Below are 26,930 nucleotides of genomic sequence, written 5' to 3' on the forward strand. Positions count from 1 at the left end.
ATTTGTTGAGAAATTTCATAAGCAAGCGCCAGAACACAGCACTTTAAAGCCATTGCACATGACACCAATGCGATAGTTACAACTATGGCTCCGTGTTGTCAGATAAATTTGAAAAAATCCTATAAACAATGGGCAGTGAAATTTCAAACAATTCAAATTTTAACGGCCAGCACACTGTTCCATTTTTTATCAAAAAGGCATGTAATTTCATACATCAGCACATTTGGGTGATATAAACTTTACCTCACATCAACGGTACCTTGTAGACTGCACCTATCGCGCATTTAAAAAAGGGCCTGTTGCGCATGAGCAAGTGACGTCATGTATGAGGGCCCCTGAGAGTGCAAATGACATCTTGATATGCAGTCCCCCGGGGGCACTGCGGAGCACAAAATGACACCGAATATCTGGAGCTCGGAAAGTATGTTAGAGTATACTTATATAACAAACTTTAAGGTTGTAATATGCAAGAACATAGGTGCCTTGTATTCAAATATTTGTGCTTGTGAGTACAACTTGAGTTAGTGCGTTCAACCTTCCAAGCAATTATAATACGCTTCGTGTGTTCTGATGTTATCGTGGCCGGATATCATGTCATCTAAGATATTATAGTATTGAGAATAATGCAATCTTAACCTCCGAATTTCATAATATTGGGCATTTATGAAAAATAAACTCCGATAACCACCAAATTTTTTCCAAAAAGTAAACTCCGAAAAACACTCCCTGAATTTCAAGAAAAATAAACTATAAAAACATGGAGCCCTATGTCTAATAGCCTTAGACATAAATTGCTAGGACAACCAGTACACATGTTCTTAGCATGTAAAAGCTAACATAAGAAGCACTGACCTGCCATCCAGGGGCTATGTCCTCACATTCAACTGTATTTTGAATAGAGCTCAGAGAAGCTTTCTCCGGACGTGAAGTTTTCATCAGAAATTCTGAAATGGCCTGTAGCACATTCAATGACTTGGATACAAGTGGACTTCCAGCGAATCCCCACAGAACCTACACAGAAAAAAAAAAGAGTGAAAAAATGATTATGTAACTGAGCGAGTTTTTCTAAAGCTTTCTTTATGGTGCAGTGACACAAGAATCAATACTGCCAGGTCACAAGCTTGGTACTATAACTGCATTCAAATCTCATCCTGAAGTACAACTTATTTCCTTTTAAGTGCTCCATCCACATTTTGCAGACTTACCTAAGCCATTTTTTCTGGACGCATGAAAACTGTGTTTGCACAGCACAGACTTAGCCCTTTTCTCCTTGCATTACATAAAATTGCATAACATAGTTCATGGATGTGTGCCGAATTGTACAGTCTAGACTGTAATCCTGGCGCGTGCAACATAATTGCACTTTGTGCAATAAATGCAATGAAAGTAGGCAATGATATGGTTCGGTGACTAATGTCATAGGATAATTCATATTATGATAATCTAATCTAGCCTAGTTAGCATGTACAGTGATCACCTGTTTTTCCTTCACGCAGCCCTTCCTGCTTCCAATTGTCATACCAAAGCACTGGTCTGCACATATTTATTGTTTATACGGTTCCTTGATAATAATACCTGATCTGTGTTTTTTTTCTTTCTATGCTTCGTTTCTTCTCGACACCTGTTTCTTTGTCGGTGTACCATTGGAGTACTTTGTACTTGGTTATGGTAAAAATAACTATGTATGATTGTTCTATGCCGTACTGCTGTGTTCAGTGATTATATGTTCTTTATTATACTGATTTTTTTCATTTCAAATGTCAGAAGTTGTGACATTGATGCTCATCCCTGTAATAATCCCTATGGGGGATTGACAGTATTCTGTAAATAAATAAATAAATAATGTGCAATGTCTTGGAATTTCCTTGATTCTTCTCTCAATATCTGACCATAGGTGTTTTTCTTTTTCCAAACTGAAGTGCCAAATCCTAAACAGGTAATCAATTATTTAGTCAGGCAATATTCCTTAATTCACCACTGCAATCATGAATAATGAGAGTAGCAATTCAATTTTTATTGTATTCTATCGCACATCTTATTTCTTTCATGATGCATTTATTTTTCTAGTTCTTTCATGCCTAACTTGTCCAACATTATTCCAACACCCTGAACCAAGCTCAAAGTGTGAAACTCGGTGGTTTCTTGTAGTACTAACAAAGAATAAAAATGCGATATGTGCACCTCGACAACATTGCATCCCAGGAACTCGAAGCCATCGGTGGGCTTTCTGCAGATTTATGTTACCCGTGAACATTTTGCCATGCAGATAAGACGACGAGAACAACGATAATATACATCAGCACACTCTACTTCGCTGCGGATGCACAAACATGTGATTGGTGTTTGTGCATGGGATCAGTATGTTGGCTGGCCAACAGAGCCAAACACACAAGTCGCTACCAGACTTCATGGACATAATGGACTACAACGGCTGTCGATCAGTCTAATCCAGAGTTATTCAATCATACGATTTGCAAAACTCCCCATAGGCTCCATGTATCAAAATCCGAACATGGCATTGGCCGAAATGGCGAGTAAATTGTAGCGCCATCTCTTGACAACAAACCTAACTAGAAAATTCAGTATTTTGTGTTTTTGCATTTAGCAAAATTGTTTAGCAAGATTGTGAGCGTCGCTGAATTCTGCCACACAGCATGGCAGCGCCTAGAACTTGTTCTTAGGTGAGTTGTTGCCTAAGGGTGCTGAGCATGTTACTTTGTTGCAATGGTGGAGACGTGATAAAGGACAGAGGAGCTGCTCGTTATCTTGATGCTCTGTCCTTTTTCATGTTTTCCGCATTGCGCAACAAGAAGTAACGTGGCTATAAGCGGCGCGTTCGTGTGGTACACAGCTAGCACAGCGTAATAGACGGTGCAGCGAAGTCGGTAGTTATCAGATTCATGTGGAGAGCCCACGATGTTTACATTTTGGCAAAATAGTGAGCAGCAAGGCGTGATGCAAGCGGTGTGCAGCGTGGATCCAGGTGGATCCAACCTGTAAGTCTGTCAACGGCAGCAGATAACGTTGCCCGAGCAGCAAACGCCGGTACCATTAGAAAGACTTCACGAACATCGCACCTGAAAAGAAAAGAGTGCTTGCAGTGCTAGCTGCAAGTAAATCGCAATGTTCAATGTTCCCACTTTTTGTGATCGGGCATACATAACTATATGGTATACCAGCCAGTGTCTCATTTATTTCGCGACTAGTGTAATTCGATCGCTGCGTGCAAGACAAAGCGGCCAATTTGCGGTAAGTAGTACTGATCGGTACTGTTGTGCTTTGGTTTGCACTTTATCGTATCTGTGTCTTGTTTGTGAGACCATCACTCACGTCGTGTTAGTGAGACACGTCGTGTTAGTGAGACACATCGCGAACCGCAGAGTGGAACAGTTAAAAGGATTCGTCAAACTTCCTGTGAGCAATCGATCTCAAGCGCACATTTTCAAATGAGCAAACGAGGAGTAATAGAAATAACCAGGGCGCAGCGATAAAACCGTCGTAGCACGAAATTGCAAGCCCCACCTTCTACACAATAAAACTTGACGCTTTGACCCAGCTTTGATTATGTCTCTGCAGAGCGAAAACAGCTGACAGCAGCGGCAGGCGCCGTGCAAGCTAAGGCCATTTATTGTGGTGACAACGCCAGTGTTGCGTGCGACGTTGAGCAGCCTAAAAAACAAAAAAGCGCACACACAAGTGATGATGCAGTGTTTTGTATTGTCGCTCCCAGATGGCGCGACGATCTGCTCACTCTCGCTAGGTCGGCCAATAACATGTCCGGGTTTTGGAACGCAGTTTCGCAACTTATATAATTGAATAACTCTGGTCTAATTCACAGATCTGCTCTAATGTTTAATCAAGGCTTGCAAGGCCTACAAATGTGGACGTTAAGGCAACAAGCTTCCCACAATTGTTTATCGCCAGCCACTCAACAGGCCACACTGCTTATGGCACTAAGACCCACTGGCAATAACTTATTGAGAGTCTGAAACTAATACAGCAGTTCCATTCACATCAACACAGCTAGAACTTCCTTCACGGCTTTCATGTTTGCAGCATCGCACGTATCACGACCCCAACACTGTGTGGCGTGAGCAATTGTGGTTATTGCTATTGTACATTGGCACTAATTGTAGGTAACAATACTGTCAGAATTGTTCACCTCCAAGAAATAGAGCATTTAGGGGGGCAGACTGGTCTTAGACATTTTTTGTTTATTTCATCAGTGATCTTGATCAAACTTCACAGGATTATGCAGCTTTTTCTGCTGATTTCAATTAATTAGCTTTCCTGTGACTCATCTTGTTCCTGAGATAACTCAAGTTCACCTCCTATTGTTTAAGGCTACCAAAGAAAAAAAAGTGCCCCATTAAAAGTGGTATTTAAGATATTCCAACATAGACTAATGACTATAGAGTGAAAGTATGCAAGAGTATTTAGTTTCTAGGCCTTTCTTATTTATTTTACAGCAAAATGAACTACCCATTTTCAAAAGCAGTTGGAAATGTATTACAACTTTGATGAGTAATTGATTAAATAGGCTTGTGCTCTGATTTCTGCTCCCATACTTGCATTCTACACACATACAGGTTTCCATTGCAAAAATAATTATTGTTCTACCTGCCCTAGCTGCAAAGATATTGAGGCCTCAAAATTGAACAGTCGCAAATTTAATTTTTTGAGAAAAACGGAAAAAACTGAAAACACACAGCTTCTTCAAAAAACAACAATCATGTTGCTTGTGTTTTGCAATCCTCATAAAGGTGCTCATAAGTTCATAGTAGAGCTCCTAACACAGGTGCCGGTCAACTCTAAAGAAGCCTCGAAGTTGGTTCCCTATTTTTTTACAGGTTCTGCATGTTAAGAGCACCAAGAATCTAGACAGTTAGAATGACATTGCAAAAAAATTACCACTTTTTGGTGTGAGAAAATTTGCAGAGAGATATAAAAATACTTGCAGAAACCAAATATGTCAATTTTAAAAAATGAATCTATTTGTCACTTTTTGGTCCCAAAAACCAGTCTGCCCCCTTAAAATACTCATCACTGACTATACTTGGCATTTTTGGCGACCAGGATATTTATTCCAAGGAATGTGAAAACTAATATTCACTTTAGTATAACTTATATTGTGTTTAATCCTAGATTTTTCCATTTTACTACAGAAGAAGAAAATTCCACTGAAGTGAAGCATGATGGGCTACACATTGCCATACTTTATTTATAAAAGGTCTACATGTTTACATGTTACTTATATGTAGGCTTGACTTAGTATTTCTGTCTTATGACAACTGCTATGCTGCTGATTGAATGCATTTTGAAATTTCAGCATTACTTACCAAAGGCACCAGCTCTGACACTTTTTGCCATCGCTGGTGGACACAGGCGTACTGCACTTGAATCAGGTTGGACCAAAGCTTCCACAAAGTGTCCGCACCGAGTAGAAAGCGATCATGCTGCAGAGCTTTGTCAGCAACTATTCGGCATTCGCTTATGGCAAGACCAAGAAGCACCCAGCCTGAGTGAGAGTCTGAAATGTAGTGGAAAAGGGCTCCAGCAAGACTACTTCTACGAAACAAAATGCCATCGAAGATGCAATGTGCACGAAAATTAAGAGCCATGTGTATATAAAACAATGGGTGTACATGTAATTTGACAGACAACAGTCCATTTTCAAATTTACTGAATTGTAGCGCATATGTTGTGGGTGTGTCAAAATGAGTGTCGCTCTCAGAACACACGGACACAGCAAATGCAATGGGGCAAAACCAAACATTGTACTATACATTCATTAGACTGCTTTTACAAACGACGATATCATCCGTCAAATCAAATAAGCCACTAGTGACACACTACAAACAACATTATACAATATTTCCAATATGACACTCAAACAACAGAAACAAGGTAACACGAAGGTGGTGTCAGAGACGCCCGACTAACCATGAGGGGCCCACGGTAGACGACCCATGGTGCTGCCTCCACGTGCCTGCCGCCACAGGCCTTCTTTATCGCGTGCGCCCACGAAACCTCGCTGCCACGATATGCTAGCGCTACCGGGCTAACCATAACGATGATGGTGAACCTGCAGGAGCACTGCGCCACCTACCGCATGACGGCTGTTAAACCTAAATGCGGCCTATCCACGAGACACGTGCGCACCATGAGGTGCAAATGACTTTACAGGAGGTGATAGCACCCCCACAATCGAAAGATAGTTCTGCCACAGCTTTACAGAGGCCTTACAATGAATACTGTTTTTTACAGCGAAAGCTGTGTATGGCTAGGAGAAACGCAAAATCGTTCGACAGCAGTGTCATGAGTGGTCTCCATTGGCTGTGTTATTAGTTACGTCGTTCACAGCGTCGTACCAAAGCATGCGCGCCAATGGCTGCATTGTGAGTTAGCTCGCAATGTCGAACGCTTGCAACAACAGCGGCATTGCAGCATCAATGTGATGATTGCGGCAGCGCATTCACCGAGGCGAACGCTTGCTTTTGGTGGGAGTTTCTCATGCGGCACTTTCGCTACGGTTGCAACATTTGTGACTGCCTGAGGTTCAAGAACAACCACTGTGATTAACGCATTGTGAAATGCATTTAACTGCTCATTACACACTTCCATGACCACGATCATGCAAGCTACAATGTGCAGCATGTCAAATAGACACTGTGGTAAGCCCAAGCCAAACGTGTGTCTAACCTCATTAAGACACACGAACATGAAACCAATAATTGTGAAGGGCTTCAGGCCAGCGTCGAGTTGAACCCACTGTTAAACACCGGGGATGAACGCTTCAGTTTTCTCTGGTTAACATTTGTGCGAAATGCTTGGGTGGTGATTTTTTTTTTTTTTTTTTTGATGTCATTTTTCGATGTTACTAAAAACTAGCATCCATGTTTTGTAAATTTTTTTTTCAATAACACACATGACAAAGAGCATGCAACAATATCTCTCTTCTTTTTTTATTAACAAAAATGTCCCTGAAAATCTATTGCTAGCGAGCAGGTTTTTTCTATGAAAGACCGGCGAGACGAAATTCTGGAACTATCCAAAAGCAGTTCTTACCAGGATAGAGGTAAACCATCTTCTGAGCAGCTCTCAGGGCCTCCTTGGCCTTTCCTTGCATCAGCCTGGCCAGCACAACCATGGCCATGTGTCGTGGAGAGCATTCTCCAAGAACGAGACCAGCCAGGGCACAGCAGAGCGTGCTAGGCTTCTTTTCTAACAGCAGGGCCTGTGTTAACGCCGACCACAAGGAGCTCTTGTCTGGGTGAATATGCACAGCACTACTAAGTATTCGACGAGCTTGGCGAATATCGGTGCCCTGCGTGCATATAAAGCAGACATTGGAAAATTAAGTCTATGGGTAACCAAATGGCAATACAGTATGTACAGCTTACTTCATCTGTATTTGTGGAAAGGACACACTTCAGCCACGAAAATTAAACAGACACACAAAAAGATGAAGACATTAAAAACTTGACAGCATGGCTTTTTATTGAATGCCTTGGCCCCTGACGATGTAATAAATAAAGCTGTTCTTTTCTTTTAATGATACACAGTAGACTCTCGTTAAACGTACATCTGTTAAACGGAACTGCTGCTTAAATGGAACAAGTGCTTCTGACAAGATTGGTTTTGTTCTAGCATCCTGCACCTCGATTATCTCTCAGTAAATGGAACTCCTGTTAAACAGAACATATTTTCCTGGTCTTTTCAAATTCCATTTAATAAGAGTCTACTGCACAGCAATTAGCTGATATCGAAAACGATGCACTCTCATCACCTGCCGCATGGTCATCAGTTAACTCACTAAAAATAAACAGAAAACAAGAGCAGTACTTTCGCTTCCCAAAAGAAAGCAAGTATCTCCTTGGCCCTGCTTATACCTAGGCAATACTGTAATAGAGTACGTGGACACATTTAAATCGTTAGGAATAATATTCAGCAGTACAATGCCATGGGAAGCACATGTTAATAATCTTTCTTCAATACTTTTTATATTCGAAAAAATTGCTTCAAATAACAGACATATTTTTTCCAGCAAAACTAAACTTACTTTGTATTATGAGTATTTTTTTAATTCCCACATCAGCTATAAGAGGGTTGCACAGGGGTGTGGCCCAGGAGATGGTGCCAGCGCCGAAGAGGCAGCGTATTCATCTTTGTGGTCTCTCTCTCGGGCGCCTCCAGCAAGCAGTCGCAGAACATACATTCATAGGTGTCCGCACGGACACAGGAATCTTGCATGGGCGTCTGTGCGAAATTTCTGTGGTCGTAATGGTGAACTGTGCCGTTTTTGGTTGCTACAACCACTCGAGTAAGAAGCCTGGTCATGAGAATATGTCTGATGTCAGCTTTTTTTCTGTACCGAAAGTGAATGTAAACGAATCGAAAAGGTTCGGATGGCTCAACCACACACTATACTGCATGTGCGATAAACATTTCATTTCCGATAAGTGTTCTGAACCTATGCAACATCATAGAGGTTTGCTTTTGTGGTGAAAAACTTAGGTTTTTGCGACATGCTATTAAGCTTTGTTTACACAGCAGGAAACGAGCGCGCGCACTACGTCCGCAATCGCTGCTTATCAGCGGTATAATTCAGGTAGGTTCGGCGTGTTACTGATTTCAGTGTGTTTGTCAACAGTCAGTGACGCAGTACAGGGATGCCGCAATGCGTTCTCGTTTACCCATACTTTGACGAGAGCGCACTGCATCACTGACTGTTTAAGAGAAAGGTTAGCTAACCACATAAATGGTGATATCACATTCACGTCAATCAGTTACAATGGAGACCGTATGTAATCTCTGGGTGCGCAACTGCGTGGCGCGCGTCGTTGGACCCTGCAGCACAGAGAATTTTTTATCGCAAGCGGCTTGGGCTCAACCACGAACGATCTATGCCAATTGTATTGCCTCACATACTCTTGCGAACGGCGAAGCCTTGCACACATAGAATTTGTGAAGTGACACCATCGCGGTGACAAAAATTATTCGTCCGAGCACTGAGCAAAAGGAACCAGTCACGTTTCCCACGACGACGCGGCGGCCGTCTGCGAGGGTGCTGTTGGACCCATCTGCTAGTCACATAGTTGTGGGCGTCCACTGATTTATAGGGTTTAAGCTAATGCCTTGTTGCGAAGCTTGTGCCGCCAAAAAGGTGGTCCTTAATGTCCATGAGCTTGATGCGGGAATAACACTTCACATCACACAAGCTTCATCGCTGCTGACGTCGAACGGGTCAATATCCGCCACAAAGGTGAACCTTATGTTTGTAGTGAAGTTTCGCTGGACCTCAGAAGTCACGTGCATAAGCCCTCAGTCGTATTTCACCATGTTGGTACCGTACGAAGCGGCATGCACACAACCTCTCACTGCCGCTTGCCGCTTCAAAAAGGGTGCTCCCAGATCACTTACATGGCGGTAGGAGCAAATGCCGCTAGCGCCTCAAGTGGTTGACGTCACGTGCAACCCTTCTATTCCGTGCTCGTCTAGGAAAATACAATATTGTCGAACATACTAAAACTAGAAACTCTACGAAAGAAAATGTTCTGCGCAATTGTTAATGGATCCTACAATTCGACCACTGAGCATGTCTTCTTACAGTATCATATTGTACTAGTAAACAAATTATTCTGCTTTGCATGCTTTTATAACAACAACTAGATAAAATGGTTCATTTTTTTCTAAAACTGTTCTGCTTACCATTTCGCCACTCATCATACAGTACCAGAGTACAAAGTAGCTTCATGTTACCAAAATGTAGAACAAACTATGGCTTTTCTACGTTAAGTTATATTGTGCCAAAGTTCTTGAATACCTCATTTCATGGCAGCCTAAATACTGTGTCTCTTTCTACCATTCACAAGATCATCATTCAGCAATATATATTACCATAATATCAAGTGTTTCATGTCTTCGTACATTGCATCAATCTGTTTCATTGTTTTACACTCACTTGCGATACTGCTGCCAATTACGATACATATGTCTTTTTGTCAATTTTATCTCTTTGTAAATGCCTAGCAACTCGAACAACTTGCGGCTACTTGTGTGAAACGTAGTGACTTGTGGCGGGCCTACTAAACTGCATGAAATTTGCTACATTTTTCTCGCCCATCTCTAGTTTATGTGTACAAATTGAAATAAAGAGTTCATTGATTGATTGATTTACTGACTGATTGATTGAAATAAAACTGACATGAAATGAAATAACACAATGGGAGCTTTGTTCATAATAAAGAAGGCTGCAGGGAAAAGGGGAGAATGTGGAGTGAGGATAGCCCAACCACTTGGTATAAAAGCTAGGACTTCATCAACACTGTGCTTCAGCAACACCCCTCAATCACATCTAGCATGAGCAGTAGTTTTCAAAACAGGTTAGCGCATGCTGAGAGTGTCTGCCCGAGTGCGTGTTAATACAACAGACACTGGTAGTGTTACTGAAGTGGAGTAGTAATTTATTCAGTCAAAGGTGTGAGAAGTGGGAAGTGTACACTAGTGCCACACTGCAATACTATATTGTAAATTATTTTTAGGGGACATGATGTTCACATGATGAACATATGTACTTTGGGTGCATATGGATTCCGGGAGGCTTATTAAAATAGCTCAGAAAGAAACCTAGTTTAAAAACTGTCCTAGAGACATTCTGGAGGGTCTAGACCATCATGTGAGAGCTACTGCTAGTGAACTTCATGTTTTGAAGCAAATGTTTCTTTGCTTGCTGACGTTGCCTGGCTGTATCGTTGTTTGACTGTGACCATGTGTCTCCATTTATTCATGATCTACAACCTTGTTCTTATATCTGATTCAACTTTAAGCAATCCAAACAAAAACCTGAAATACTTGGTGGCTTTAATTATAACAATTTTAACTGCATATTGTTCCCCTGCAACATACATTAAGAACAAAAAAATAAAAAAGTCAGCGCCACAAGGTCAGCGCCACAACATCTCAGCTTTGTAAGACAGCCGTGTCAACAGCATACCTTCATCAACTGCTGGCTGCAGAGCAATGATGTAGTCCTCTCGTGAAGTGCCACGTTTTTTTTACTCAGCGTCATGAGCTTTTGAGTGGAACTGCGGCAAGAACTTCTGTCTTCAGCAAGCATGGACAGGCAGCAGAGAGCCTCCAGAGCCTCACGAGACTGCGGAACGCTGGTTAACCTACAAGTTACAGTTACTTCACACTGGTGTAGACAAAATAAAAGCATCACAATAGTAGCATAGAAGCCTGAAACCTGTTTTGTAGGAAATCCTTAGCAGCTGCAGCTCCAGAAGCCTTCAAGGTTACCATGGCCATGCCTAGCTCCACTTCCACTTTCTTCTCGGGCGGACTTTTCGACAGAGCTTCCTCATACACTGCACGCACAAAACGTACACCACGGCACAACCAATTTTAGTTTTGCGCTTTATTTTCCCCTTTATTCGATGCAATAATCAGAGAGGGCGGCTGAACTAAGATGTGGCAGCAAAAATATATAATAATAATTGCTGGAGTTTTACATTCTAAAACTATGATATGATTATGAGACACACTGTAGTGGAGGGCTCCAAAAATTTCAGCTGTGTGGGGTTCTTTAATGTGTGCCAAAAACTAAGCGGTATCCCTCCATAAAAATGTGGCCGCAGCATGTGGGAGCTGATTTTGCAACCTTTGGATTTAGCATTCAAGAGCCTTAGCCACCATTGGGGTCGGCAGAAAAAGAAGAGATTGCATAGTTTGGTCTGCATCATTAGTACAAACTAGTCTTGAAACATCGCGGTAGATCATGGTGGAATGACCCTCAGAAGTGTAGGTATGTGAAAGCTACACAGGCTTAGTTAGGAAAGGACTTGTAACTAACATTCATACTAATGAGTTAGAAAATAAAATAATCAACAGAGTCTGGTGCCCTCTGATTTTTGTACCACTGCAGTTTTGTGCTTTAGTATAAATCGCTCACTTCATAAGGAAATTGTGCATACATATACACAAAACTCAGAGCCACCATTTGATTTATCTGGTAGCAGTAAAACATGCCTATTAATTTTACACCACGTGTGAGAGTGCACAAAATACAAGCATAACCATTCAGCACCTTTTAGGGCTTCGGAAGATTCACCCAGCTTTCCGTAACACAAACCAAGAATGCAAAGCACATCCCATGAGTGCGACCCTGTTTGCAGGCAGAGCTGAATGGCCTCCTCATAACAACCCAGAGTGCTGAAAAAGAAAAGTAACATGTTACTACTACTACTATCTGAAACAATGCCACAAGTTATGCCAGTCGTAAACAACGCCTACAAAGCTTACCTCCCCTCAATGGGCCACAAGTTTTAGAAAACAGACCTAAATATAACTAAGCCACTTCTCGGCAAGTTGTATTTCTATATGCAGAAAACCCCCCCGGTGCCCTCTACTGAAGCATTTTGAAGCAGTAAAGTGAAGTGAAACCCCAGACGCCCTTTATGGAGTGGAAGAAAAAACTTATGCATCACAATAAAAGGAATTTGTTACTGGTGCTGCGATTTTAGTGTACTTCGAAGGCGAGTGTGTAACACTAGGTTATACACACTCATGCTTGCAAAATATGGGCACATCAGAACCACATGAATTCCTCGTACTTTCTATGACCATGGTTAGGACTCTTGAATGTGCTTAAGGAAAAACACGAAGGCAACGGCAATAGCAAACAATTATTAAAGGACTATAGAAACCTACCAGAGCCTTCATATTTTCAGACAACACCTTATGTGGCATCTGAAAAAATGCCTACACAGCAATGCAACCATGTTTAGAAGTGAAGCCAACTTGAAAGGAAATTGTCTAAGCTGGCTCTTTTCAGATTGGCTTTCCCCCATTGTTTGCTGCAGAAAAGTCTATTCATAACCTCGAAGGCGATGTCATCAGTGTGTCACCATAAGCTTCGCAAAGTGGTTCGAACAATGGTGGATACGTTCACAACCTGGCCTTTTATGCCAAATGAGCTCGCCGTGTCGCCTCGGTGACGTGTGCTAGACAGCTTCGCCGCTCATCCACTTTGCAGAGTGGAATGGCTCCTTAATTTTTCTACTCATGTATATGATGCCATTGCGTTTCAAAATCCAGTCAGTTCACAATATAACATAACCCAGGTTGATGTTTCTCTTATAGGTAAAAGTGACACTAGTACGATGTCTATTACAGGTATATAGCAAAAAACGCCTATTCTGCAAGTCTTCTATACCATAAGCATCGGTGAATTACATAAGCATCTCGTGCAAACATTACTAAAAACACTTGCACAAAATGTAATGAACACATGATAAGCAAAGGGGATTTAATTCGCACTTCAGTTGTACCCCATTGTAGCAAACATGCATATTATGAATTATCATATACCAGGGCAAAATTCTCATTTTTACTTTCTGACACATATGTGTACCGTACGTATAGACTTATAAAGACTATTGAACATAATTTTGTGTTGCATGCGACTTCATCAAAGCAAAGTTCAACTGTGTGAAAAGCATTAAATATCCATGTGTTTGAAAACATTGTCTAATGAATGATTACTTAATTTTAAAGCTTGGCCTAATTAATTCAAATTTAAAGGCCATTCACCCTTTTTTTAGGCCTTGTCAGTACATTCACAGCAGTTCCTAGAGAAAACACTTGTAAAATTATAACACAGCGTATAAATTTTAGAGCTAGTACTATATCGGTGCAACTAAAAAAGAAACTGAGATAGGACAAGTTGCTATTTTGCTATGAATTATATAATCCGCTAGAAAGTTTTTGTTTTCTACAGCATGCTAGAGATAGCCTTTAAGAATGTTTAAATCTAAATTAGATGCTTCTACTTAAAGCAAACAGTACTCTTCATGTTTGGAAAAAAAAAAATCCTTCAATGGAATCTGTGCATGACTGTCACTTACAATACAAAAAAAAAAAGCAGAATCTTGTCACTCACCAAAGTACACGTGCCAGATTCACGCGAATGCAATTGATATTATCATCATTTTGACCAGGTAATGTCAACGCCCTGAAACAATGACAGAGAAAGGAAGGTAGCCGGGTTGCTATGTTGAACAGCCCTATTTCGAACTGACACCTACAAGCTGAATCAACATGAGTGAATGCAGTGAATACAGTTCATGGACAAGCTCAAATGTCATCATAGCTTCATTCACATACTATAACATTGTCAAGCATTCCTGTGGGATGGACAGAATGCGTGATGCAACACTAGCTGTCCAACGCCATAGTGACACATTGTTCCAAATGGTTGACAAATGATGGGTGTATTGTTACAAAGTTAGATGATCACGAACCACATTAGTGAGCTCTTGATTAACCAGGATGAGCAAGAGTCTTCTAGTCATTTATTTGACAGCTCAATAATGTAACAAAAATAACTACAGTAAAAGAACCTCTACGTATTATAGAAGCCATGACTTCCAGTGACTGTTCATCTTGGGCTTGCATCCATAATTGCACAGGTTAATGCAGAAGTTAATTTGAAGATTCCTTCCACCCAGCCAAAAATAGGAACTGAAAATCCTCCACATAGCATCTCACACATCCCTTGAATGTGGTCCCAACTATAGCCATTTTAAAGTACTAAGTGTTATTAAACATTGACCTAACAATGCACCTGTTACCTTAGAAATAGGCTTAAACATTTATCATCCAAAGCAAGTGACATGTGTGAACATGAAGTAAGTTTGAATCGTGGGGCTTTATACGCCAAAACACAAACTTAATTGTGAGACATGGTAGGCTGGTGGACTCCACATCAATTCTGAAACCCTGGGTTTCCTAACATGGACATAAATATATTTGTGAAGTATAACATATGATAATATGAAGAGCTGGCATGGCAAAAAAAAAACAGGTTTTATTATTCTACAAAAGGAGCCCTCCAGAAAATGAGTGCATGCCTTAAAAATAAAAATTAAAAAAAGTTAAAAAAACATGTTTTTTTATGGTAAATCTAAACAGAACATTTATTTCTGGATCCAAGTATATTTATACTTGGCACTCAGGTAATCAGTCCACAACATTAATGACAAATAACAAAAAATGCACATCATGTACGAATGGTGCTGTCACAACATAAAGAAGAAAACATTCCCTACAACAACAAAAGAAAAAAAATAGTTTATCATGTTTCTTACATGATAAAACAATGATAATAAATAACGTACTTTTTATAGGCATCTCGTGCACTTCTTAGTCGTCCTTGGCGTTCTAGCAGTATTCCTAGCATGTTCAATGCTGCAGGATCTAGGGCTCCTTCCAAATCTGTTCAAAATTGCACATGCAAGCACATGTCAACCATGACTGGCAGAAGGGCAGGTCACACATATCCACAAATCAGGTGAAGAAATAATGACATCTGTCCTGTTCATTCAATGGCATCTATGGAAAACCCCATATGAGTGCCAACAAAAGTGCACTACTGAAGAATGTTGAAAAGAAAATGTAGAAGCTGTGCAAATTTAAATTAATAAATTCCAAAGAAATTTACACTAGACAATCAGATTTTTTTTATTTGAATACACAAACAACTTGAGTGCAAAAAAATGTGACAAATAAAAAAAGAGGAAGGTTCGTTTAAAGGGTGTACTTCTTTTAGAGCAAAGGCTTCTTACGCTATGGCTCAGTCCCTCCTACGTCCTGCGTTTTTGTAGCCGCTCACACAGCATATCCGTGAAGTGAATGATGATGAGTGGGGTGATGAATTTAGTAGGATGGCGGGCCGACAGACAGACAGACAGACAGACAGACAGACAGACAGACAGACAGACAGACAGACAGACAGACAGACGGACGGTGTAGTGCACACGTATACCGAAGGATTACGACCACTAGCGTGCGTCCGGTCTAACAAGCTGCAGGGTACGTGTTAACTGTCGCCGTGGCGAGAACACAGTACTGCTCGAGGTCGTAACACTTTATTCTCTGCGGCAACAGCAAAATGCAGTGCGGAGCCCGTTGCAAAAGGCACGGTGGGAAAGCAAATGGCCTTATCCACGCCACGGGCGAGAAGTACTACACAGGGTGCCGCGAGCACGTCTCCGTGGGCAAAAGTGATTCATGGGGACACCAAGACAAAAGGGCCCGGTCGCTCGAGCGAAGGCAAAAACTTCACTCGCGAAGTGAATTCGAAGCAAATAGTGATTTTGGTTGAATAATTTAAAATATATTCGAATAGTATATAGTAACACATAAATATTATAAAAAATATGTGCGCTTTTATCATTTATATTTTAATTGAAACACGACCTATGCAATTTCTTTTTTTTTAATTCAAAGAAAGTGGAAACAACTTTGAAATAGTAGCAGGATTTGACTTTCAACAGAATGTGAATGATAACCTGTAAAATATGTTACATTTTAAAATTTACTATATTTATAGCATATTAAACCGGTATAACGAGCTTTCAAACTTCAAAAATGATGAATCTATGTGAGGGTATTAGGTTCATTTAGCCTTTATGTGGGGCTTCACTGCAGTTCATATTTCCCTAAATACCTGTTTTCACGACTTAGCACCATTTCACGGCAGTGAAACCACATTTACAAAAAATTACATGCAGACTTGTATCCTTTCACGGCTTTGCGCCCTTTCACTGCGGTGAAACCACCTTTACAAAAAGTTACGTGTGGGCTAATTCACATTTATTTCTTCATTTTGACAAAATTTTTAATAATTAAAATTCGAATCAAATCCAAATATTGCAATATTCGTTCGAATATTCGAAGGATTCAAATATTTGCAAAAGCCTGCTTATTTGACCTCATTAAAGTCATGTTGAAGTTCTGCTGTTCAGAAATATGTAAATAGAAGTAGCCCAAACCTATTTTAAATATTCCACAGGGGTTCAATAGCCGAAATAGAACTTGGAGCAATTTTTGAAGCCGTGAAATGTTCATTTTAGAGCACTACAACCCAAATCTTGAGCAGGTTACGGAAGATCCATTTTAATCATGAGTTCATTTTTATCATGAGGAACTAAATTAAAAGGAGTATAAAAAAAAAGGCTTATACTTAGAAAAACAAATATATCCGAACCATTCAACATCCCCTAAACCATTTGAAGTAAATATGAGCACTTCTATTTCAATAAATGTAGTATTTTGAACCACCCCAATCAGCAAACAATGATAAAATCTACACTGCCATTCACCATGTCTGTCACATTCTTTGACAGACTCTGAGAACTCAAATGTGGGTCTGCTAAGCTGGCAATCTTGAGATTCAGGAGATTAGTAAAACTGAGAAGTAGAGGCGGTAAAAACAAAAGGAGAAGAAAAACTGGTGCAAAGTTTTGTTTGATTTTTTTTAGGGCAGCAGAAATGTCATACAGAGCTCCAAATAATTGACAGTAATATTTTTTAATGTGAACAATCATATTAGTACTGACAATTAGGTGGAGTACACACACATAAATAACTGAACAAACTGTGCTGTGTTCTGTGAATAATGCAAATGGCCCCTTTCAAATCTTGAGATGTTTTTCCGCAGACCGCCGCTGTACTGCAGCGAAGGTAACTTAAGCAGCCTTCTGCATTGAGATCAAGGCCAAGAAATTTTCGAACCACTATACCCTTCCCCTCCCCCTTTTTTTTTCATAATGGGTTTAGGTTTAGGGCACAACTTCTCGGCTCGTTTGCAAGACGCGTTTGACAAGATAACGTACCAACAGCCTGCGCCCGTTGGCCCAGCGACGGCACCGGATATCTGTCGCATGTACTGTTGCAATGGCGATTAGCGTTCTCGCCAGCGTCCCCAGCATGTAGAGTTTGTCACGCAGTAACTGCGGCATACACTTCCAGCTTTAGCGCCTAACAAGCCATAGCCGCATTTGCCTACTAGGAAATTCATATTTCCCGTGAAGTGTTGCTGGGTACAGCAGCGCGTTTTTGTCTTGAAGCTGCGTCATTCCGCCTATAGAGATCCGCTGCGGTCAGCAGACCAATGGGTGCACGGCGTTGTTACTTTATCTGGTCGATCGCATCTTGTGAGTACGGTCTGCGTGTCTCATACCACGCCTGGATCCCTGGATTGATTGATGAAGCAAACTACAAGTGGCCAATGTGGCCTCCATTTCTCACTGAAATTAGCGCAACTGAGAAAATTTTGAGGCTTGTCGGGCATTTTGGCACAGCGTGGCGTGCAATTTCGGCAAATTTCATAATTTTTGCAAAGCTCGGCACACGAATGGGGAATTGTACAAAAATTGGGGTGCAGCTGTTGCACCTCCGATTCCACTGCTCACAACGATTCCCAACACAGAAACTTTGACCCACCTACAGTGCGTGAAAGAGCATCAGAGGCAACCACTAAGATATTCCTGCCATGCTTCTGAGCAACTGTTGGGCCGGATTCCTTGCATAGGAAGCTGGCATAGGCACGAGCTGCATCACCCTGAAAAAAAACATCAACATGAAAGTACTCATACAGCATGTAATCTATGCTGTAGTGAGAGTGCTGAACCAAGCTTTACGTGGTTGAATTGATTATTACCTATCCTATATGTTTCTACAGTGCTAAGTGCTACATCTGACATTCATGAGTAAAACTGGCACTGCACATTAATAACCGCATTACTCACGTGATTCCCAAGTCCCATGCAGTGTCTGAACAAGTCAATAGTGTCGTGGTGATGTACTTTTTCAGCAATGAATGCCTGTCCTACCCACGGCCGCATTGCTGTTGGTTCGACAGACTGGGCTTTTGCAAAAGCTTGGTGCGCCAACTGCACAATGAGAATGGCAGTAGTGTTAAAGTGACGGAATAAATAGAATTCTAGCTACTTACAGATTTAAGCACTCGCAACTGTTTCGAAGAGCCACTCTCTTTTCAACTTACCTGCACATTGCCAGCCTGAAGGTACAAGGCACCGAGATTCGTCCAAGCGTACAAGTTCTGAAAAATACGGGTAGTTGCATTACAAGCACTCGCTAACCATGCCAAGTAGAAAAGTCAGGATCAAGAAAGTTTCATAAGCTTCTTTAGAGAACTTCAAAAACTATGCTTCCTCTACTCTTCTAAATCAAAATTCACGATGATATACAACATCCATTAGGCTTCTCACAAATGTTCAACAACACTTTTACTAGTATTGTTTCGATTGTTAAACTGCATAAGCAATCTGTTCATGCCTATCAGAAAATTTCCAAGATACAAAAGAAGGTTAGCACCATAGAGGACAAATATAGATACTTTGTTATACGCTGCCCAGACTTGGCGTGTTGTCCACTCTGTTAACACCTATGTAATTAGAGTGCACAAGTATGTGTGTGCTAATTGACCTTATTTCTATAAAAAAATATATCGTTATTGAGTAGAAGTAAACAAACAAACACTGTCAATAAAACCATGCAATACTGCACAAAATAAATGCTTCTGCTGTCACATTATTAAGCGGGGCTCCATTGAACCGATGACAATAAGTTGAATAGATTGTGAGGTTTAAAGGGACACTAAAGTCAAATTATAATTTATGTCAAAGTGAAAGCTCAATGTATGACAACACCTAAAACAACAATATTTATCAATAGCAGTGCTCTACTTACCAAGAAATTAAGGTAAATTCACGAGAACACATGTGTCACGACATTCACAAATTGATCCTGATAACGTCAGAAATACCGCCTACAATTAACCACTAGTAATCGAAATGGCTGCACTAAATAAAGAACCTTCCGTACATCAAGAGACGTAATAAAATGCTGCCTGTTCGTTTCTGTTTGACTCATGCAAAAAAGAACCACAGAGTGTTACTATGGAGAATGGCACGAGTGGTTCAAAAATTCAATTTTCGCCTGGTTAAAGTGGATAGATTGTGCCATCTAGTGGGGCCCAGTTGAACCAAGCACACCTGCCATCTCGCAGGCCATGGCGGGAAATTGTTCGATGGCCGTTGCTGTTGCTGTGGCTACCACTATTTTCGCTGTGCTGCTACTAATGTGGGCGGCCGCACAGTAAAGCAGGGCAACGTTGTGCACAGCAACAGTGACGTGAAACGGCCACTTTTAGGCAAGGAATTTGAAGTTTGCTAACCCGATGCGGGCCACTAAAACGTGATTTTATTTCAAGATAAGCACTTTCTTGTCACAAAGGTAGCACTATGAGGTTTCTGGGCCGCTATTTCAGCAATCAACATAGACTTGATATTTGCCTTTAGTGTCCCTTTAACATTATTAAACTGTACAGATCGAGGCCACAGTTGAGCGCTCCTGATTGTGTATTTTGACCACTTTCGATTAGTAAACATGCAAATTCAAGTACACAAGCAAATCAAAGTCTCAACCTCATTTTTAACAGCAGAACACCCTAGTCACTAAGCTACTGTGGCAGGTAACTCTAGTAGATCAGAAATTTCTTCACTGAATTTTGCTGTGTACACTTCAACATAACTTGTCCTGCAGATTTACCTTACCTCCTTCAACATTTCAGCATGTGTTAAACACATAGGGTATCAGTATGACTTTGGGAAACAGTGTGACAGAGTGGACCAAAGTAGGCTCGTAGAAATGTAGAAATTCAAACACAAGAGCAAAAAGCTGTATGTTATTCTACCCATAGTTAGCTTACCAGAGAAATTAAAAATTAATCCATGCTGAAGCGAAGCGCGAGAAAAACGGGACACAGCAAATAACACATAGGACATGACATGATTATATACCAACTTGCCCAGCACTCTAGTTAAACTCAAAATTATAACATTCGGTGTTCCACATACTGCTGACCTATAATTAAGAAATGTGTGCTGTAGCAGAGTGGTGATATAAAAAACATGTCTCTGTGTATAAATTTTGTAACAAATTATCTCATTGACACAAATTTGTTTTTCTCTTTCTCCCCCCTTGGAAGTTTGCACGTCAATGTCTTTTTTTTTTTCATATCTGTGCTATGATATTGTCACGTGCGTTCCGCGAAAAAGACGAAGGCGACAGCGCATACGCGATCTGCACGCTTCTACGCAGAACGCAACGACGAGAAAAACGAGGAACTCTTTCGCGCGTGCGGTTAATAAAAAGACCGACCCGCTGCCGTTTTCTCAGCGTCTTCAAGTACGACCTCTGTCTTGACGTCGCGACAATATCTATGCTTTGCAGATATACAATGCTAAGAAAAAGGGGTAGGAGCCTCGTCAAGCTGCTAACATAGCAGCTTTTTGCTCTTATCCTTGCATTTCCTTCACGTAAGTTTTGTGAAGAAATACTGAGTACAGTTGAATTTAAACAAGTGATCTCAGTTATCACATTTTTCGTGACACGCAAGATATGACTAGACAGAAAGCACCCATGTACCCGGTACAAGGCAAAAAGACAGAAAGCGCCAGGATAACATTTCAAAGTAATCAGTAGAGACTCCTCATTGAACAGTACTCACATTGTTCTCCAACTCCAGAGATTTTATAAAGCAATGTTGGGCCAAACCATAATTCTCTGCACCTGGAAACAAGAACACCATTGTTACAGGAAGGACGGCCACAACTGTTAGGCAGCAATATATGAGATTTTTTAATGACATCCTCTGATACACAACACACATGTTCCTTCAAAGCAGCCTTGCTTTACTTAAGTTGTACCACTAAGCTTGGTATTAGGCAACTTCGATGGGCCTCATGCTTTTCCGCAGGTTTCATGATGCCTGTTATATTTAAATAACAGTATAGAATCTGTAACACTTAAAAAAAATTTATTCGGGTTGCCTCGAACAAACTGTGTTTATCTGAGATGGGCCACAAGTAGTGCCTCGAGGAACAATAATTCTAGTGCACCACAACTTCAAAATCACGCGCTGTTTGTAACTTTCTGGGCTATACGTTCAGACAAAAAACACAAAAAAAGACACTGCAGCTTTTGAAGTTAAGTGATGTCTGAGCAGACACTCATCGAACATTTGCCATTTAATCTAGCTATATTTATTCATTGACAGAAACTTCCATTACAACTCTACCCAGATTTGTCAACCAATACAATAAATATTTTTTATCAATGTCCGACGACGTTTGCAGAAAACCTCAACGTTTGTTACTAAGTTGTTCACAAGTTTGATACACCTATGATACTTTACAAACCTTAAAGACAGCTATACAAAAAGCAGTAGCACTCCCAAGGGGTAAATCATGTAACGTAAATTCACTGTACCTGAGGAGACAGCCAGTACCCCAAGACTGTTCCAGTAAGCGAAGCAGCCTGGTTTCAGAGTGACAGCGTTGCGCACACTGGCTAAAGCCTTGTCAAAACTTCCCTTCTTGAGTCGTGCTTCCAACCACAGGGCCAGGCCCAAATCGTGCCACAGAGATGCCAGCCGTGGCTTCATTCGAATAGCAGTCATGTAGCACCTACATGAAAAAAAAAAAGGTAGCTTAGGGGTGACTACGAATTAGGTGATTCAAGGGAAGCTGAAATGGTTTTAGAATTTGGTAAAACTTCGTGGTTAACAAGAACCAACATTTTTCCCAATGTTGCCATTTATTTTTCTATGGTTGTAACAGGAGCTTTAGAATTAGCAAAAGAAAAGTTTGACTTGCTTGAGCCACGCAAGCACGCTGAGAGTGTAGGCGTAGAAATATGAACTAGACGAACCAACATCGTCTCCAGTCCCCTTGGCGGAGCCATGCTGTACTTGATAGAAAAACTCCACCACTAACTGATCTGCACAGCAGGAAGGCTGTTTATGAACTGAAAGCTCAGGTAATTACTAAGACACTGAATTTCTGCAGCTGTATTACAATATTTGCCACAAGGAAAAACAACCAAGCGCAATGTGAACAAGCATCTCTCGTATCTTCTACTGTGGCCTCTGTGGCCAGTAACGGGTGGGCCCCACTGCTGGAGCTAATCGACACACTATAGCAAAACTGACTATCACTACACACTCTCAATCTCAAGAAGCCCTGCGGCTGCGATCCCTGCTTTTTGCCAAAACCTGCTATTAGTTGTGTTCATTTTTTAAAACTTTCACTTGCGTGGTTTAGAAGCTTGGGCTAATTGGTGTGTAGTCACACTGGCAAGTTTGTTTAATGTGTGAACACAAAAAAAAAGGACAGAGTAGACAGGAAGAGCACTTTAGGGCAATCGAGGACACGTCACACGTGGTTTGACTACTGATACATTGACTGGGCTTGTCTTTTATTGTCCTGTATCTTTCATCGTCCTTGTCGACACATATATTTTGCCACGCTGCGAAATAAATATACTTGGAAGTCAGCACTCTTTCTGTCCACTGTCATTTTTTTTCTTATGCTCGAGTGCTGAACAAACTTGCCTGTTTGTCTCACATTAGTTCTCGAAGTCAGCAGGGAACAAACTGATGTAATGCTCTCCCAAGTTATTTTTTTTAACATGTTTAGCATCCATTTAATTAATAACAACGTCAGGGCCAGCCTGAATTGGTGCATTTAAGTCAACTACTAACAAAACACATTTGATAATGAAGCCCAACGAGCGGGAACAATGTGGTAGGGACACTAGTCAACTGACTTTTGTGATGCCTTTGTAAGCTGTTCCTGGCCACTATCCAGTTCCCCTTGCAACAAGGAAGTGGGAAGCTTCAGAGAGACCCAGTTGATTCCGTACACAGCAGGGACCAAGCAAATGTCACCCGCAAGCTTCCACAGACATACGAGCCGACCTTGAAGTTCCAAGGCTCTGCACAAACATAACATCACCATCAATTACAGGTGCAATAACACTATGCAGCTATCTCCTGAAAGTAAACAGAAGTGAAGTGCTGGCTTAGTAACTTCTGACTGCGACTTATATAGCACAGTACTGAATCTGATCTCTTGAAGTTGTCATGGACCACACCTCGGGCTTGATAAGTAAACAAATCCTTCGGAAAGGAGACAATCCTGCCGAGCAGCTCAGCTAATCTGGCAGTCGTGCACAGCAAGGAGAGTTTGCCAGTGGAGTGCAAAATTGCTATTTTCTCAGGTACTCTCTCTTTATACAAGTGCCTTAGCTCACTCTCTTCAGAGCTGCTCACTCTCTTCAAGCCAAACAACAGACAGCATGCTATTGGCCAACTGCCAATGTAAATCAAGAGCGGCATTTGGATAATACGGGCTTCTTACTACGGGGCACAGCCAGCGCCTTGCTCCATAGTCAGCTAACATGGCACAATGAACATCACACTAAGAAATCTCAATGAAAGTATGCCATAGCACTTCATCACACAGGTTCAAGGTCATGACGTTAACTCCTTTCCCCCGTGCCTTCCCTCCTTGTGTATCTTTCAGCACACTTACTGAGACCAGAATAAAAGTGAAAGAGCTCAAAGCATCCAACAAATACCTATACCTCCATTTATTCTTGACAGATTTGTCCCTACGGATCAACTTTTTCATGAAATACATACCAGAAATGTGTACTCTTTTTGTAGCTGAATTAAATTTTTCAGGTGTATTTAAAAACAAACATGTCTAAAACTCTTCTAAATGACCGTAAAGAGGAAAAAAAAATTATATTGTGTTATTACATACACAAAGTCTTTTTATGTGTAAAAGTTAGGCAAATTCTAAAAAAGAACCTATACGACTGTTGAAAAGTTACCCATTGCAATAAGTGCCTGAGCAAATGATAGACACACAAAAATAAGTGCACGAAGTGGCATCAAGCATAAGCACGGAGGGAGAACAGCCACTTTTTATTCACTCAGCATCGTCTTACCACGCTTGCTTTTGAGATGTCGCTCGCTCATCAACACCTAAATCTTAACTCGTAAGTAACTACTCGTACGATGGGCTGACATTCACTGAATCAGATTCTGATTCAACAGTCGAGCTGCTAGACTCACTTTTGCAGCCGAGAAACTGGCATGAAATTACTAGAGTGCAATCAAACTGCACGGGTGAGCACACTGAAGAAAACTCCGTAGTTGTGAGTTCACCTAAAAAGCAAAGACAAGCCTGAAACCTATAAAAATCATTCCTGTCATCAATGAAAGGAAAGTGGTTTTTGAAAGTACTCGAAACGGGAAACAAGAAAGTGTTAAGACAATTAATTTATTTGGCAATAAGCTCTGATACTAAGGTAATTTCATGATTACTTGAAAAAATGGTTCAATACCCCCTTAACCTGAAAATTTTATAAAAAGCAACACGAAGCATATATATTTCTCTCGTATCTGATTATTATTATTGTGTCAAAACACGGAAAAAACGATCCCTTAAGTCTACACTTCTTTCCCTTATTTCTGAGAATATATATATATATATATATAAATAAGCTCATGTTCAATTTTTTCCTTAAAGTGGTTCTAATTTTTTTATGAATGCCCTTCAATATGAAACTGCTGACCTAAGAATCCCTAGCTGATTATGTGGTGCTGAAGAAAGGACACACTACACAGTAGCAAATACAGCATCACCATCATCATCACTACCATTTCCAAGCTTCTGTGCCTACTGCAAAGGTACTCCCGCCAGATAAGTACACTGAACATAATTTTAGATGCTACTATTTCAGCAACAGCAAAACATAAAAAAATCTCTTTCTCTTAAATGAATGTTCCTAAGCATCCCACTCTACAGCTTTGTTAGGCATTTTTCTAGAAATCATCAGGTATGTACTGATTCCCACAAACACAAAAAGACAGTAGTGAGGGCAAAAGCACTAGCACTTCTAAGGCCCTACAGCAAATAGCTTGGATGTATTTTAAAGGGTATCTATAGCTATTATGTAATATTGAGCTATCTGTTCTGTAAAAGCCCACCATAAGTCTGACAACATTTTTATTATTATTATTATTATTATTATTATTATTATTATTATTATTATTATTATTATTATTATTATTATTATTATCCACACAGCCTCTCAAAACCACATTGGTCAGCTGCCTTACAGTTATCTTTCACCATTAAACACCAAAACCACACTCGCCTAATCATATGATCACTGGAACACTGAAAACCAGCAGTATTCACACTGATCTCAATAAGAAAAAGTTGCTGCACGCAGCAATCGAAAGATGTTGTGCACTGTTGTTTTTTGTACTCCTTTTAATAGACCACATTCACAATCATAAACTTAATTACAAGAAAACATTACTATAATGTACCGGCTGATGTAAATAACGAAATAGTAGTATAGTGGCAAAAGCAAAACCCACACAAGAAATGTCCCTGGTACCAGTACGGTCATGCAGATTATTGTATATGTAAAATGCTAATTCCAGATCATGATTAAAAAAGATATTGCACATGAAAAAAAAATACTTGCTTTATTTTCCCAAATGTAGAGCATTAAGTTTGTTAGGTTCAACTTTTGGCATGACAGAACAACAACAATGCAGTGACATTGAGATTGCAGAATTAGATTAGAAAATGGGGGAAATGTAGAACTAGAATTCAGCCACCAGCACGAGGTGTTCTAAGCAGCTTCTCTCCCACCAAGATTAAGAAGGTCAATGCCGCTTAGCTTCAGTTTCAGAAGAGCACAAGCACATTCAACAAAAATGATTCCCCCCCCCAGTAAAACGCAGAGCCAAATGTTACCTAGCAACGGTGTCCAGAGCCTGCTGGCAGTATTGAAGGCCAAGACCACAGAGCCCTTGCTCCAAGTGTTCTCGCACGAGTGCTAGCCTCGCTTCTGCCAGACCTAAAAACAATTATTTGACAAATAAACGATTAGCGAGAGAGACAGCAAAGCAACATGTTAGTTCAGAGAACACTATAACCATTGAGATTCAAGGTGTTTTAAAGCGACACAGTTTGGCCAGATAAACTATTCCTTGAGAGTCTATTCTCATAAATTTCACCATCACAGGTTTATCAAAAGTAGGCATGTTTTGAGCACTCTAGTATTCAAACAAATATCACAATATTCCAATTCGCTTCGACACGAATTTAGGTTATTCTGAATTTAGAAGTCTTTGAAATTAACAAAGAAAAACAGATGAAGTGCATATAACTCCTGTCAAGGCAGTTTCA

At 40.6% G+C, this 26,930-nt stretch overlaps 1 protein-coding gene across 1 annotated transcript in view; it reads right to left on the reverse strand.

Annotated features, from left to right (window-relative positions):
• Positions 1-26,930, reverse strand: part of LOC119166991 (tetratricopeptide repeat protein 37) — a 73,211-nt gene that overhangs the window by 7,987 nt on the left and 38,294 nt on the right. The window contains exons 21-35 of the mRNA XM_075891371.1: positions 26,496-26,598; positions 23,479-23,646; positions 22,141-22,337; positions 21,380-21,441; positions 18,851-18,907; positions 18,594-18,737; positions 18,289-18,406; positions 15,180-15,276; positions 13,943-14,014; positions 12,089-12,213; positions 11,249-11,369; positions 10,997-11,174; positions 7,069-7,327; positions 5,340-5,530; positions 853-1,011 (exon numbers count right to left, since the gene is read on the reverse strand). Of these exons, the coding sequence (XP_075747486.1) occupies positions 853-1,011; positions 5,340-5,530; positions 7,069-7,327; positions 10,997-11,174; positions 11,249-11,369; positions 12,089-12,213; positions 13,943-14,014; positions 15,180-15,276; positions 18,289-18,406; positions 18,594-18,737; positions 18,851-18,907; positions 21,380-21,441; positions 22,141-22,337; positions 23,479-23,646; positions 26,496-26,598 (2,051 nt within the window). The remainder of the gene's footprint in view (positions 1-852; positions 1,012-5,339; positions 5,531-7,068; positions 7,328-10,996; positions 11,175-11,248; positions 11,370-12,088; positions 12,214-13,942; positions 14,015-15,179; positions 15,277-18,288; positions 18,407-18,593; positions 18,738-18,850; positions 18,908-21,379; positions 21,442-22,140; positions 22,338-23,478; positions 23,647-26,495; positions 26,599-26,930) is intronic.

The sequence above is a fragment of the Rhipicephalus microplus genome, chromosome 1 (genome assembly GCF_043290135.1).
Source record: "Rhipicephalus microplus isolate Deutch F79 chromosome 1, USDA_Rmic, whole genome shotgun sequence".
In the NCBI taxonomy this organism is placed as follows: domain Eukaryota; kingdom Metazoa; phylum Arthropoda; class Arachnida; order Ixodida; family Ixodidae; genus Rhipicephalus; species Rhipicephalus microplus.